Raw genomic sequence first — 17,162 nt, 5'->3', positions numbered from 1 at the left:
TAATGGTTTTCATTCTTGCATTAATTTGCATTGTTAATAGATATATATATATATATATAAAAAAAACATGTATGCATGACATGATTGTCATGACAACAGCAAAGCGTTCTCATGCGGCATTTCATTATTTACACCGAAACAAAGCCTATTCCAAAACTAAACCTACACCTTTAACACTTTTGCTGCCTTGGAAGAGGAAATACAAATATAATCTTTATCTATATAGCGGAGCTTCAGCGGAATACCATGTGACAAGAGCGCCTCGTCCGCGGTGATGATGATTAAATCTCTGACGAAAGCAACGCCAGAAGCTCTGGTGCAATAAGTGCATGAAGCACGAGCAGCAGCTCTGAAGGACAACACTGAACATTCATGTCTTGTCATTGACAGAACGGGTTTCTTTGAACGCGAAACGAGCTCACGTCGAAGAACACCGCGACATCTGCAGATGAAATGCACTCGCCTTTAGCGACCCATTTTCTCCTTCCAGTAAACCTCAAGGTCTTTCGCTGTTAGTGTATCAGGAAGAACGGGCACTGATGTGACACACAGGATCTGAACGTGCTTTCACTTCCATCAGCTCAACCGATATTGTCGCATGATGATGAGCTATTTTGATGTCCGCGAAGCTATTTGAATATATTTATCAGTAAGTCTGGTTTCCAGCGGTGCACATCAGATCTCCTGTCAACATACCATCAGTTCTCTTCAGCCTGCCTTGATCGAGGAAATTGGGTAAGAAAGTCTATTGCCAACACGATAATTGCGTAAAACTGTAATATGGGATAGACCACAGGTGCAAACATGCATAGTGATTGCATAAATATGATCTAATGAAAAACTTGTACATAATATAACGCAATAAGCTATAACATATGTTATTACCATTAAATCTATATACACTTAGAATAAACCGATGCTGTTTCTTTCTCATTACTTCAGTTGTGTTTAACTAATACTGGATTGTTTGCATGTTGTTTTTGTCGGGGATTATTTTGTGTTTATTATAATTTAAACTATTTTTAAATAAATGCAAAAATGTGGGATATTAATCAATGTGTGTGTGTGTGTGTGTGTTTAAAAGAGAGAAATGCATGTGCATCTGTGGCATTATTCAGAGGTTGAAAGATCACAAACTGCCTTGCAATGTAATTAGTGCTATCAGATACTGAATGGTTCAAAAGCTTCTTCGTACATCCTCTAAGGAAAAACACACATGTAGGTCATAATGCACATTAAGGTGACCTTCAGCATTTTCTCAGTTTCTGACCTTATGTGTATAACCATGGCTCAAAAGTAATATCTGGAACCTTACATTATATATTAGACCATCTATAAAATCACGGATATAAAAACAGTGCACCTTATGTAGTTAGCTAATTTGGAATGATTTTAATTAGATTTTATAATGGTTCACTCAATTTTAATGAAGTACTGAATCTCATCCACCCCCATGAACATGTCATTTTTCAAGCTTTTCTAATTATGCAGTTCTCCACACTCAGCAAATCTATCTATCTATCTATCTATCTATCTATCTATCTATCTATCTATCTATCTATCTATCTATCTATCTATCTATCTATCTATCTATCTATCTATCTATCTATCTATCTATCTATCTATCTACACACACACACACATATTCAAATGCATACACAATGATTCACTGCAAGACTTTCATGTGGGTGTATGTGTGTATATGCATAATCAAATACATACACAATGACTCACTGCATTTGGGGTCATCATTGCTAGGTGGAGTCTATATTTTTGTCTCTTTTCCTTTTCTGCTGGTCACATGCTTTGCGTTATTCCACACCGATAGGCAAATACGTCTAGCTTGACTGTAACAATCTTGTCAATACAAGGAAAGCCTGTCAGGCAGGCGAACACAGAGCACAGCGAGGTGAAGATCATGACTACTGTGCAAATACAAAGACACAGGACTGTGTCTAAATATTTAAAATCTGGTTGTTGGATATTGCATCAATATTTTTGCATTGATTCTGGCTTTAAGGGTTAGTTCACCCCAAAATTGAAATTCTTTAATTAATTACTCACCCTCATCATGTCGTTGGGGTTAACACTTTCATTCATCTTCAGAACACAAATGAAGATCTTTCTGATGAAATCTGAGAGCTTTCTGTCCCTCCATTGACAGCTACGCAACTACCACTTTGACGCTTCAAAAAGTTCATAAAGAGATCGTAAAACTAATCCATATGAATTGAGCGGTTTAGTCCAAATTTTCTGAAGAGACTCAGTCGTTTTATATGATGAACAGATTGAATTTAGGATTTTAAAAAACAAAAAAGGTTTGCAAATGTGTTTTAGGTTTTGTATAATATTAGGCTTTTATGGCTCATATAGTCTGATTTAATGAGAATATGGAGCTCATACTCGAGGAGGAAAAACAGCTCAGTTTTATGCAGAGGACCAAACTGATATGCAATTTGGTGCCGTTGCTGATATTTCTATGGCCAAAAAGTAAGATGAAATTCTGATAGCTTGTAATGTAAACCTAGCCTGGAAATCCAGACCTAAATCTAAAAGATTAATGGTCTGGCATCGACTAATGAAAATCGGCCAGCTCGAGGGGCGGCACCAAGCATGCATTTGAAAATCTCACTGCACGCAATTGGATAACACTACAACCAGTCACAACAAGCCCCATACGCTTAGCTACCAGCGGAGCTAACTGGTAGATTAGACTCTTGCCGTATCCGGTCGGCAGAACAGCAAAAACGCCCTTCTTGCAAAGGAACAATTCAAGCGCCGTCTTCTGTTCCTCTTTTAGGTAAAAAGTCTAACTCGTTCATTGTAGCGGCCAAAGCCGTTTCAAATGTTTCATCCATAGCCATCTTGCAAAGTTTACTAATGACTTTGACGTCACAGCGCTGTCGTCAGCTCGCCTCTGGCCCGCCTATATCAGATAACCCGATGTGATTGGTGCAGCTCGGATACATGTGCATATTTAATGAGCATCATTACTCGACGGCAGAGTAAACTCTCTGAGCAAATTCAACTTGTGCTCTCGCGAGAACTCTGGATTTCCAGGATAATGTAAGTCAGTAATATCTTTATAACAGTTTAGTAGCCTACTTACATAAAATACATATAACTATCATCTCCCAATAATTTGTCCTAGTAAGGTAATATCTAAATGCTTAGTTGGTTTTATTATCAAACATCTGTTGGAAGGCAAAATATATAATGCAATAAAATAACAATGATGATTGAGAGATGAACAAATACACGTTCGCTCAAAAGCCTGGTGTATCACATTTTAACATTTTTCGGCACAAGTTGTGATCATGTTGCTGTTTTATTAGAATTCCGTTAATTTTGTGAATTGGGATGTTTCGTTAGGGCGCGGAGAAAAATAGAGCTGAGAATTATCAGCATAACAGTGAAAACTAACGCCATGCTTCTTAATGATATCTCCCAAAGGTAGCATGTACTGGGTGAAAAACAACGGTCCTAGTCCTGAGCCTTGTGGTACTCCATACTGAAATTGTTATCGATATGACATCTTTAAAGACAGTGGTATTTTTCACTTCTAGTACACAGCAGTCACATTCCTTATTAATAACTAGAGTCTACTGTAGGAAACAGCAATTCATCATTTTTGGTATTTGCAACAAAGCAAGGAGAGTTTTTGAAATAAATGACCCAACTATAAGCAGTGTTTTCCTGTGGGCAGGGAACGTTCACAGCTGTGTCTGTTGTCTAGTCTAGTTTTTTGTCCAGTCCGTCAGCTGTCATTTTAGAGAGCTCGCACTAGAATAGACTCCCTCCGAGCTAGAGATGAAACCCATCACCTTGGAAGAGCTTCTGTAGAATGTTTTACCCTTAAGCTATCATGTCAACCAATTAAATATTACCGGTAACTGTTTTCAGTGTAATATACTGAATATTGTTCTGTAAAAGTATGCTGGAAAAAAATAGCATTCTAAAAATTGTCCTTACAAGTTTGGGGTGTTGGGGTCAATCATTTTGTTTTGTTGAAAGAAATTAAACTTTTATTCTGGAGGGATGCATAAAGTGATCAAAAGTGACAGTATAATGTTGCAAAAGAATAATTTCTGAAGGATCACTGAAGACTGGAGTAATGATGCTGATAATTCAGCTTTGATCACAGGAATAAATTACATTCAAAAATATATCTGAATAGACACAGTTACAGTAAATCGCTGGTGAGAATAAGAGACTTCTTTCAAAAACATGTAAAAAATCTTGCCAACCCCAAACTTCTGAATGGTTGAGTTTCTGTTTAAGACGCTTTTAAAAATCTTTTGAGATGTAAGATTATGCAACCCAGTGTTATTACAACCCAACCGTGCTCATGTGATTTTGGTGAGTTTCTGTTTTTACCTGAAAAACAAAACATTAACCAAAAGGATTACAGGGATTTAGCCCATTAAAATACAGCTTGGCAATGCGAGTCACTATGCTTAGGTATCCAGTAACTTTCCTGGCCAAACAAAAGGGATCAGTGGCCTTATCCTTGACCTTTGACCCTTAATGGCTTAGTCATCCCAGGATGTGTGTATCTCATTTGCACATTTGTGTTGCCCAGGCAATCCTTTGTGAAAAAGAAGTGCCCTTAAATGTGCACTTGTAGTGTACATCAAATCTTAAAAGTACAGTATATTCATACAAAACCTGTATTTGCAGACAATATAATATTAATGAAATAAAAGACACTTAAATGCACTTAAAGAGAGTACACTTTCATGACTATGCTTGTTAACACACTTAAGTACACTTTTAAAAAGTGCACTTAACAATAATGTAATAGTTTAACTTTTTAAGTACATTTTAAATTGTTTTAATAATCTTTTTGTCATGCTTTAAAGAAGCACACTTATTTTGATGTGTCGACTAACATACTAAAGCACATGTAAATAACTTGATTATAATTTTAACTGTAGTGTGTTATTCGATGTTGCATTTAAAGTTAATATATTTTTAAATGTACAGTACTTAATTGCAACTTCGTCAAATGTGTATTTATAAATACATTTAAAACACATCTTTCAACAGAAATGACATTAAAGTACATTTTAATTGATCATAAATGTTGTCAGTACATTTTAAACATTGCAAAGACAACAGAAGAAATCTTGAACATTTTATATTCACTGTAAAGATTAAGTGCGTCAAAAATACTAAATTCAGCAAATTAATAAATTTTTATTTAATTGCAATTAAGTGTCTATAAACATTACATTAAGTTTGCAATTAAATGTATTCTTTTAAAGCATAGTATACAGTACTCTTTTTAAATGTATGTACTTTTCCTTAAGTTTTTATTTAAACCATTCAGACGCATTTTGCATTTGGAAATGAATAAGAATATTGTAATATGTCCAAACTGAAAACAAATGCACTCATATAATATGAGCAGCCTTTATTTTGACATGCCACTTTTGTTTTTAATGCTTTTAGGCCTTGTTTCACAGACAGGGCTTAGATTAATCCAGGATTAGGATTTATTAGTTCAATTAGGGCATTTAAGTCGCTTTTATGAACATGCCATAGAAAAAAACATTACTGGTGTGAATTTCGAGACAAAACAATGGAACTGACATATTTTAAGATAAATCAGTGCAAGTTTCTTTCAGTTGAAACAGCTCAAACATGCAGTTCAGTCTGGGACTAGGCAAAATTAAAAAGTAAAGGTAGTTGTTGAAATAATGCACATGCTGATTGATGATTCACCGGTGTGCTTTTCTTTGCTAGATAACAATGGAACCAGAGCAGCAAATTCAAAGCAAAACTAATGATCTGGCATCATCTGCACAAGAAAAAGGACCGGAAGAAACATCCTCCACATCTTCTCCTGCCACTTCTACACCAGCAGCGGCTCCAGCAGCGGCTCCAGCCCGGCCCAGACGGCCCCAGAGGACCCCGCGAGTGGAGGGATCGATCGACGTATCAGAGCACAAACCTCCAGAATCTCCTAAACCGCAGCCGACGACCAGTCACGCTGAACCCACTGGCCCCGACAACTCGGGTAACCCGTCAGAAGCTCAACCTCAACTCAGCGTTGCTAATGTCAGTCATGGTCCTCCGAGTCTGTCTGGACAGAAGATTTCAGGACACGCTGCGACGGCTCGGAGCCACATTGCAATGAGGGCCGCCTCTCTTCCTCAGACCCCATCATTCAAACCTCCAGCCACAGGTCCCGTCTTTCACACTCAGAGGGCCCTCTCTGTCGCGGGCACCGCAGACACTCAGTCGCAGGTCGTGGAGGATTTCAGGTACCACTTCAACCAGGGTTTGAAATGAACACCCGCCAAACGCGGGCAAAAATCAACTGTGGCGGGTAGCGCTGTCAAATCACTAGCCAATCTGGCGTGTTACTTATTATGTTTACTCACTTTGCTGGGGAAGTTTGTGTAAACCAAATCTGCAGAAATACTCAACTCGTGAGTCATCATGATTAAATACAGCGTGTTGGCGCATATCTGGCTTACTTGAACACACACGTCACTGCGCAACAAATAACAGCGTGCTTGTTCATTTGCATTGAAGCAATAGCGAAGATTAAAAAGCATTTGGTTAACAGAAAAGACATTGTTATTTTCCAGCTTCCTACATTTTTTTATGCTCTTTGTACTGTATTGATCTGTCCACCTTAAATTAATTATTGGTGAAAAGGATGAGGATGAAAGATGAAGGGAGGAGATGCTGGATGACACGATTTTGTTTAAATAAGAAATGAATGTATGAAATCCAAATTTTATTTTATTTTTGGCTAGTAGAAGTTCTGAATGGCCGGTAACTTAAAAATGTAGTAGCCAAATTGGCTGGTGAGTGAAAAAGTTAATTTCAAACCCTGATTTCAACAATATAGCTCACCCTGAAAGTTTTTTTTGTGATGCACCGATTCTTTTTTTTTTTTTACCAAAACCAAAAATACATTTTATTTAATAATCAATTAATTTAATAATCAACACTCAAATAAAAACTGAGTTGTATATAAACAATTAAATTGCACATAAGGCAGTTTTTATATCAGCTTTTTAATTAAATAATTGTTTCTACTCCAATTCATTGTTGAAATAAACATTTCAAATGTGTTGTAATCAATGCGTGACATTAACACCTCGTTAAATGCGGGTGGATTTTAGCAGTGGCGAGTAACTGTCTCGATAGGTTGCAAATCGAGTTGAATGCAGGATCTAAACACAAGCAGTTTTTTTAGTTTACTTTAACAAAGAACGTTTTAACAACCTCTTAAAGGCAACAATAACAGACAGCTAAACAGAACCAAACACAGGGCTTAAATACACTAAGCAAACAAATGAGCTAATTAACTAGACACACCTGGGTCAAGTTGCATAAACATTATGTTAAGACAGTGTCTTAAGATCTAGTATTACCCACTAGCAGTTTGTCAAGGGATGGTTAGTATTACTTTTCTGTGTCAAATTAGGCCGATGTTTGTTTACATGTAACTAACTTAAATAAGTTCTGTACAGTCTTAAAGAAAAATATAGTCTAAGCGGTTAATGCAACCGGCCCCTGCACAGAATACGAAATCAATCAGTAAGCATAGTGACAAACAGGCAGGGAACGGAGGATGACGGAACTAATTAACAATCTAGAAAACTAATCTTGAAACTCAGGCTGCGTTTGCACGACAACAGACTGAGAGGTTTTTCCTTTGAGTTTTCCACATACAGACGACACCATGGTCAAAACGATCCCCAGTCACACGGATCAGCGAAAACGACTAAAAATGCTGTATTCTGCTGCCAGGCCAGTAGATGGCGATGAAACACTATAGACTGAACACGTAATACGCATGTGCATGACCAGAGATTCACGTTTTTTGTTGTTTACATGAAGACTGTTTTCAAAAACTTGCACTTTGAAACCCGTTTTCAAAAGTTTGTGTTTTCAGGGAGCCAAAACGCCATAGTCGTATAAACGAATGGCCAAAACGCATAAAAGTTTTTAGTTTTTAGTTGAAAACGGTGTTGTGTAAACAACCCCAAGACATAAACAGAAAAACAAATCAAATCAAAATCAAAACGTGACAGTACACAGTCACTCCTACTAGCCAATTTGGCGGGCTGAATTTTATAAATTAATTTAAATTGTAATATATACAGTTTTCAATTGTAGTCTTTTAAAAAGGCATCTGAAATAATAAATAGCCATTATATCATGATCCAGGAGAAATCATTCTAATATGCTGATTTGCTGCTCAAAAAACATTTCTGTTTATTATTAATGTTGAAAATGGTTAAACATTAGAAACCATAATACTTTATTTTCAGGATTCTTTGATAAACAGAAAGTTCAAAATAACAGCATTGATTTGATTTTTTTTCTTTTTTAGTTATACAAAATTCTCAACTGTTACTTTTGCTATGTCCTTGCAGAATAAAAGTGTTAATTTCCTAAAAAATAAATAAAATATTTTTGACGCAAACATTTTAACAGTGCATTTCACCTCTAACCTGAATTAGAGAAGGGACTTATAAACATGATTTACTTGTGTACTGTATGTGTGAGTGTGTGTGTGTGTTGGTGCTCTTAAAGCTACACTGTGTAATTTTTTAAGTTGATTTTTAGCAAAAAACACTTCGTTCTTTCAAAATGATATGTGCTCATTAATGTGTAATTACTTCTACCAACTAATCAAGTATTCTCGTAAGCGTAGAATCTGCCATTTAGAATACATATGAGCGAGTCGCTTGAATGGCGGGAGCCATGTTGCGCCTCCATCTTGAAAATACATTAGCCAAAGAGGGACATACCGGGAAATTCAAGCTTCGCCTTTCGCGTTTTGACACTCAGTGACACCGTGACGAATGCAAGGGGGAGATTACTCGCGACTGCCGGCAGATTTGAAATAATACGGCCACCGTAGGAGATAAAATGCCCTCGGAACGGGAGGGGCTAGAAAGTAATATTCAGTTGGTAGTCATAAACAATTTCACCGCTAGATGGGAGAAAATCCTACACAGTGTAGCTTTAAGGCCCGAGCACATCAAGAAAGATAACTAAAGACAACTATAACAATGATAGCTATATTAGCGTTCACACCAGCGGGCGATATCGTTTATTCTGAGCTCATAATGCAGTTTTGTAGCTGCCGCTTTAAATGCCCGATCTCTTTAAAACAGAACGGATTCTGATTGGCTGTCAATGTTTTTATTGTTCATCAGCTGGGTGAAATCATTCTGAAAGTCATTTACATACAACAAAATAACTCTCAATGAAAAATGATGCAAAACAGTTCTTAATATGTATATAATATGTGAGTTTGTTCTGATGTTATTACTGTTCATGAATGTGGTTTAAAGCACGTCACTCCTCATAGCCTCCTTCACCCTTCTGTGATTGGAGCGCTGGCCGATCTGTGTTGAAATAACCTTGTGTTGACCAGCTCCTGCTTTATCAGATCGGCTCGGGTTGAATTATTATTCTGTACACAGTGATGTTCTCTTCTCCCGTCTCCTGGAAAAGGTGTTTAGGGAACAGGGAGTCTGCAGCACATGGAAAACATACATGACTGGAAACTAGCGAGTCGGATTATCTGAGAACGGAAGTATGTCGCGAGCTCAGCGCCAGTGGTTATAATGAGCTCTTTCAGCAACAGTGCACATCATTTTCTCTCAGCTTAGTGAGGTCAAAGATCAGAGAAGGATTTTAGGAACGTATACACTCACTCACTCACATACACACACACACACGCACACAAACACACACGCGCACACACTCTCACATACAAACACACCACGCACGCATATAAGCACACACACACACACACGCACACACACACTTATAAACCTTTTGAGATATCCAAGCATATAAATAGATTAAAGGACTTTATGGACGTAAATCTTCAACGTGATATTAAACTTAGATAAGAAAATAAGAGGATTCTCTTATAAAGCTGGAAGGGATGCTGGTGGAATTATTGAGAAAAAAAAAAAAAAAAATATTTATATATTCATTGTTTGGATCTTAAATGAGATGATTTATTAGCATGTTTAACTGCAATGGAGTGATGTGATGTGACACGACAAAACTAGGTTGCTCCCGTCATAATCAACAACGCTGTCCACATCGCAAGCATGTCTCTTACTCCCTTTTCATTTCTTTCACTTGTATATTTAGTAATATGACACAAACATGTCTTCAAGGTCTGTTTTGATGAATTATAAGCCGAATTATAAGTCAGTGTCAAACCATCACGGCTTCATTATGTCAACGTCCCAACTAAAGATATGGAAACACTCACTCTTATACAGTCAGACAGTGCCTACGTTTACATGCACACTGATAATACGATTATAATGAGATTTAGGCAATAATGCAATTAAACTGTCCCTCATGTAAACACAATACTTTGATCAAATTGATGTGATTAAGCTCATGATTGTTGTAACCAGGATGACATTAACACCCGCCAATCCACCAAATGCGGGTGTGTTTCAGCAGTGGCGTGTAACACAGTCACTCCTACCAGCCACTTTGGGGGGGGGGGGGGGGGGGGTTGAATATTGTATATAACATATAAAGGGCTTGACATTAACTTTTTTGCTCACCAGTCACTGTGGCGAGGGGTTTTCCAAAGTTACAAAGTTCAGCATTTTCACTGACTTTCATTTTCATATTTTTAATGTTTTCTCATAATTTGGCAGTGGGAATATTAGGCTGCCGTCACTTTAAGACCTGACGCACGGATCCATTATACTGTTACACATGCGTTTTCTTTCTCAACTGTTTACGTTCACTTAAAACATACTCGCCAAGGCCGACATTTTGACATTATTTTGTGTGTATTAGACAGTTTAAGCGCAATAAGCTGAGAAAAATAACTCAATTTAGTGCCGAGAGGCAGCTTTATGTTTGTCTGCAGGAATGAGTAAAATTATGAGCAATATTTGCAACCCCACACCTAAATTTTTGACAACACTACATTGCAATTAGTTTATTATTTCAGATGCCTTTTTAAAAGACTACAATTGTGTAAAACATATGGTGTATGCGGATTTTAATCACAATAAACACAGGCATGTAAACACTAAACGTATCTATTCCTCTCCGACGATAGTGCACACTGATGACGTTGTCATGCACAGATTCATACACAGCGGTAAATAAGGCATCACGTTTTTGAGGTGGCGAAGAAACTGTGTTCATGTTGACAACATGAATATAATGCGGTATATTGATGGTTGAAAGCAGTGAAATGGGGACGTTTTTGGCACGTCCCTGAAAAAAGGACTGAGGCCAGATACCAAAGAGCAAACAAATCCATGTGTGCTGGAAGAGCTTGACCAGTAACACACCTACTATATAGAGTTCAGCATGTGCACTGGGGTGTTTGAAGAATGGCAGTAAAAATATCCACAATTCTTAGCGAGTAATCAGAATGATGTAAACTGCATGTAAATGGGAGTGAAGAGGTGCACATGCAAACAGAGTCAAGTCAAGTCACCTTCATTTATATAACGCTTTTAACAATATGGATTGTTTCTAAGCAGCTTTACAGAGATTGGAAATTACAGTAACAGATTGTTTAGGCTTTACAGCAGCTCTAGGATAAAGTTATTGTCCAGCTAAAGTTAGTTTTGATTGATTGATTCACTTCCGTTGCGAAGATCATTAGTTATTAACTGACGGGCCGCTTACACAACAGCGCTCTAACAGGAAAACCCTTAACACGCTCCGGCCGCTCATCCGCACAACAACAGTGCCTGGTGTCTCGAGAACGCACTCCCTGAAAAAGGTGCAAACGATTATCCGTTATCTCTGCGCAAACCTCAATAACGCAAACCCGCGAAAACGCAGACGTCGTGAACATGCGCATTACGTGTTCAGTCCAAAGGTATGCGTGTTTGAATATATATGTGCGCAGGCATGTAGTCCTTCTTTACAAATCAACCCTCAATAAACTACTTGTCTGGCCTTAAAAATGTATAATACAGGAAGTTTTTGTCACGTCTGCATACCCACACGAACCAGAATTATCCCGACAACGTTTTATCTGTGCTGAGGTAAAGAGAAGGGAAGGAGGCCTTCACAGGGGAGAGACTAGTGACACTTCAGCACTGCGTTGTCGTCGTGTCCAGGCGAAGGTCCTTCATCAGATCTGGATACGGCCTGGATCCGGCGGACTGCGGTAAACCTCGGATAAACAGAGAGACTAATAATAGTGTAGATGCCATTCTTCTTATGATGTAACGAGTACATCAGGATTTATGGGAAGTGTTCCCGGTTCTGTCTGACCTAATCTATGCAGCCTAACATTAAATTATAGAAGTCTATAATGTGTTATGTGTATGCTAGGTCAAAGAGATGTGTCTTTAGTCTAGCTTTGAACTGACTGAGTGTGTCTGCTTCCTGGACAATGGTAGGAAGACTGTTCCAAAGTTTAGGTGCTAAATAGGAAAAAGATCTACCGCCAGCAGTCGATTTTGATATTCTAGGTATTATCAACTGGCCGGAATTTTGAGATCGCAATAGACGTGAAGGACTATAATGCGTTACAGTCAGTAGGCGCGTTTCCATTACAGATTTGCGCAAAACTTTTGCGATTTTTTCTTAATGTCGACAAAAAACTATTGCAAAATGACGGCGTATCCATTAACCGATGTTATGCAACTAAAACTTCATTTTTAGCGCAATTTTCCATCGGACAAAATTGCGATTGTTAACTCATGATTTCTGTTCTGTCTGTGCGCACCAATCTTGCACTTCTATCTACTCCTCAACCAGACCACCTAGAGACTTCGGGTTTTCGGCATTATGTTAAGGAAGGTCTAATCTCGGGAACGCACAAAAAAAAATCCAGGAAAAGATTTACTATCTCTTAGTGTTGTGATCCCATGACGTGAGAAAATTGCGCTAAAACACTGAGTTTTTATTACTTGTTTCCTGTCGCGATAAGTAAAATCATTCCAAAAACATGGCAATGGACATTGGTAGGTTTATGTACTAATCCCAGCCACTGCATTAGCCATTATTATTAATAGAAGGAGACGTATGTGTGTTTTCCAAGCATTAATTGTAAGGAACGACCCTTATTACACTTGTGAGCGGCACATATGAGGTGTTTCTGGGTGTTTCTCCCTCATCTCTGCTTCGAGTTCTTGATTGTGGCATTTCTTTGAGGTTTAGAATCCAGTATTCCTGTAATTCTTTTGTCTTAGACGAATTTAATAAAGAACCTGTAAATGTGCAAAAACTGTTTCCATTGCAGTTTTGCGAAATGTCTTTTTCGAATTGCCTGATAAACCACCTCAAGCAAGCATAAAAACTTTTTTGCGATAAATGCAAGTTTTTGCGAAATTGACGCATTTCCATTGGGCGTATTTTCAACTCGCAATTTCAATTTGCGCAATTTGAAGGGTAATGGAAACGCGGCTACTGACACTCAATGATTCAACTCGTAATGTAGTCGGATGCTGATACACGCCGTTCTCTTGCTGGTCTCTTATGTGTCTTTCTGCCATCAGGGTCCACATTATCACCTGGAACGTGGGCTCAGCCATGCCTCCTGAAGACATCACTGCTTTACTGGGCTTGCATGTTGGCGATGGGAACACAGACATGTACATTATAGGGTGAGATTTACTCTGCTTTTCTATATGAAAGCTGCTCGATATGAAAAGTAATCACAGTAAATCTGTTCCTACTGACACATGTTCAGAAAATGGCCAGATTTTTTTTTGTTGAACTTTCAAGAATTATATTATTATTATATTTTCCTATGACTGCCCTACATATTAGTAGTCAGCAAATAACCAAAATTGTAAATGATAGACATTATAATTTCAATAAATAAATAACCCATTACATTTCTTCTTCAGCTCGTGTCCTTTTGTAACCATTCAACCCTGTGACAAAATATTTCGGCTAAATATTACAGGGTTGTTCAAATGGCTAAAGATGGCCTTAATTAACAATTTCACATTTTAATATTTTATATAAAACAACAATAACTGATTGAAAGAAGTCTTACCAAGACTCCATTTATTTGTTCGAAAATACAGTAAAAACAAATAGTGCAAATAGTTATATTATTGTTGGAGCATCTGGCACCCCAACTTTATTGTTGTTTGTTAATATTATATATTATTACATATTATTATTATGTATATTAACAATAATATTATGTATATTATGTATTATAAATTATTACTACATTATTATATATTATTATTGTTAAATATTATAACAATTTAATTTTTTTTATATAATTTTCATTAAGATTATAAATGTCTTTAATGTCACTTTTAATCAATTCAATGCATCCTTGCTGAATAAAACTATTAATTTCATTAAAAGAAATGTTTTCGAGAGAAACTCGTACAGGTTTGGAACAACTTTTTCATTTTTGTGTGTATTATCCCTTTAATCAGATCAGTAGGATCTCTGACCCGTACACTGGAGCATAGGTGAAGATATAAAAATAACTAAACAAGTGTCCATCAGAACTGATCAAATAATTATGATATAATGCTATAACATGACTGTCATAATCTTGTACATGACAATACAGATATAATCTTCAGCCTGCCATGAGGTCTCTTCTTCTACCTCTCCCTTCTGGTATTTTTCAGTCTTTGATTTAAAGGGATATTTCACCGCTGGAAAGATGAATGTGTATTTAAATTGGATCATTTATGTTGTAGAAATGTGAAATTATTTTAGAAGTTGGTGCCTTCTAGACTGAGAAAAGCCAGAAAATGTATTTTTGGCTCATGTGGATGAAAGACAACAACTCCCAGAATGCACTTGCTTCGCTGCTCTATAGAGACAGAGCGCAACGCGTCATAATCTGAAGACCGGTCTCCATTGACTTTGCATTGCGAGAGGCTGCCTCCTTGTCATTTCTTGCTTCTAACAAAAGACAGAATAATGCCTAAAAGCTGCTATGTGACAAGGTGTACAGCAAACAAGCTAAGAAACCCAGAAATAAGTTTTCATAAGCTGTCGATCCCAAAAAACGAGCGTTTGAGGACATAAAAGTGGATACAGGCTGGAACGAATGGGTAAATTGTGGGATCCTGACACTCAGAATGCACTAAAAATACACCACGTGTGCAGTAAGTTAAACATTTGGTCACTGGTGAGTCAAATATCCAAATGTCAGTTTTATATATTATATTTCTGTAAGATAAACTATCCTGTGTTGCCGTCGATTACGGTCTCCTCCAGCGGGCGTACGTTAGTTCTCAGAGTAATGAGACACGTGACGCTCTGTCTCAACAGCCTGTATCCACTTTTATGTCCTAAAAACACTCGTTTTTTGGGGTCGAGAGCTAATAAAAACGTATTTCTGTGTTTCTTAGCTTGTTTGCTGTACACCTTGTCACATAGCAGCTTTTAGGCATTTTTCTGTCTTTTGTTAGAAGCAAGAAATGACAAGGAGACAGCCTCTCGCAATGCAAAGTCAATGGAGACGTTTTGATTGTTTTCCCCCCGGTTGTGGGCGTGGCCTAAATACGCTCTGTCTCTACGAGGACACTCCCAAGCCACGCCTACCGGTTACAGAGGGCAGTATCGGGAGAAATGATACAACTAGGTAGTGCTGGGTGGTGTACCGGTTCATACTGAATACCGGTGTTTATTTTTGTTAAGATATGAATTTTTAAAATACCGCCATACCGGTGTATGTCGCTTTAATAACGATCGGAACGCGGCGCAACACTGTTTTAGAGGGTCCTTTTTCACTGTTGCACTGTGGTGATGCTTGTGTTACTAAGCGTGACTTTGAAGGTGGATAGGTTAAACTATAATTGATAGGCTAGCTGTCAAATTATATTACAGTGTTTCCCATACATTGGTTCACAATATCAACACAGCCTTTTGGAAAAACTATTTGTGGTTGGCATTGACATCGTTGAATAAACATGAGCACTGCATGTTTCAAAATCAAAACGCGGCGTGGATGTTTTTATATGAATGTATCTGAAGTGAACTGACGGTCTTTAGAAAAGTTTCTTTGTTATTACGATTGAATCTTTCTTTATCTTTCCTGATAAAGCAGCGTTTATGAGCGTTGCTGCTTTGTGTACAGCCGTTACCGGGGAAACCGCTATTTCTGCCGCTCCTAAAGCGCGTCCTGCTGGCACCTCTTTGTAAACAGCCTTGCAAACCTGTATTATTAATATTAGTGTGGATTTTTTTCTACAATATTCACTCTTGATAGTAAAATAGGGCATTCTAAGTCAATCTACTGCAGTATTTCCTCTCTCACTCAGTGAAAAATGTGTTTTACACCCAGTCATGCTTGGAAAAAGAAATTCCGTCATATACCATGAAACCGGTGTAATTTAGAAAAATCCTGTGATGTGGATTTTTGGTCATACCGCCCAGCACTACAACTAGGCTACTAGTCGACTCGAAACTGAAAAGACGGCGTTTTATCGTGAGATCCCCCTATGGGCGGGTTGAAGACATGCGGGACGAGCTCCCCCTACTGGCTGGAGTCTCTCGCCTCTGGACAGAAAAGCCTCCGATGAGCTAAATGATGATTTTTGCGTCATTGGATGTTTTTTACCAAAAACACAATACAGAAATCTCTCGTCTCAGGGGGACATTAGGGAGGGAAGCACGGTCATTCCAGAATACTACTGGGTTTCTACTTGATGCTAATCGGTGAAGTATGCCTTTAAGCTTTACTGACCGCATTTTACTTCTCTCCTGTGTTTTTTTCGACTCTTCTTCTCTCAGCTTACAGGAAGTGAACTCAATGATCAACAAACGACTGAAAGATGTTCTTTTCACTGACCAGTGGAGCGAGGTCTGCATGGACGCTCTCAGCCCCTTTGGATATGTACTGGTCAGTAATGCTCCTTCTTAACAGCACACACACACACACACACACACACACACACAGTTGTCATTAGAGCCTCAGGGGTCACATTACGTAACTCTGAGTGAGTGGCTGAGGTTGAAGATCTCTTTGCTGGTCTTTGTCTCTGTCATGTGGCTCATGTTTCTATTTTCAATCACTTAGACTCCGCCCTCATTTTATGTGCCATTATTTTCAATGTGGAAAGATAATCTCACATAAAAACAATGTGGCATACTAAACATCTGATGTACAGTACTGCAGGGTAAGCAGAAGGCTAGTATTATATTCTGAATATCTCTGTGAGTGATGTTAAAAATGCCAC

General features: G+C 37.9%; 1 protein-coding gene across 1 annotated transcript in view; it reads left to right on the top strand.

The window, feature by feature from the left end:
- Positions 1 to 238: 238 nt before the first annotated feature.
- inpp5jb (inositol polyphosphate-5-phosphatase Jb) overlaps positions 239 to 17,162 on the top strand; it is a 36,934-nt gene continuing 20,010 nt past the window's right edge. The window contains exons 1-4 of the mRNA XM_081365175.1: positions 239 to 735; positions 5,749 to 6,269; positions 13,494 to 13,601; positions 16,717 to 16,825. Of these exons, the coding sequence (XP_081221301.1) occupies positions 5,755 to 6,269; positions 13,494 to 13,601; positions 16,717 to 16,825 (732 nt within the window). The 5' untranslated portion in view covers positions 239 to 735; positions 5,749 to 5,754. The remainder of the gene's footprint in view (positions 736 to 5,748; positions 6,270 to 13,493; positions 13,602 to 16,716; positions 16,826 to 17,162) is intronic.

The sequence above is a fragment of the Scardinius erythrophthalmus genome (assembly GCF_964197995.2).
Source record: "Scardinius erythrophthalmus genome assembly, chromosome: 5".
In the NCBI taxonomy this organism is placed as follows: Eukaryota; Metazoa; Chordata; class Actinopteri; order Cypriniformes; family Leuciscidae; genus Scardinius; species Scardinius erythrophthalmus.
Note: the sequence above shows the minus strand (reverse complement) of the source record. Positions and strands in the feature narration are given on the sequence as shown.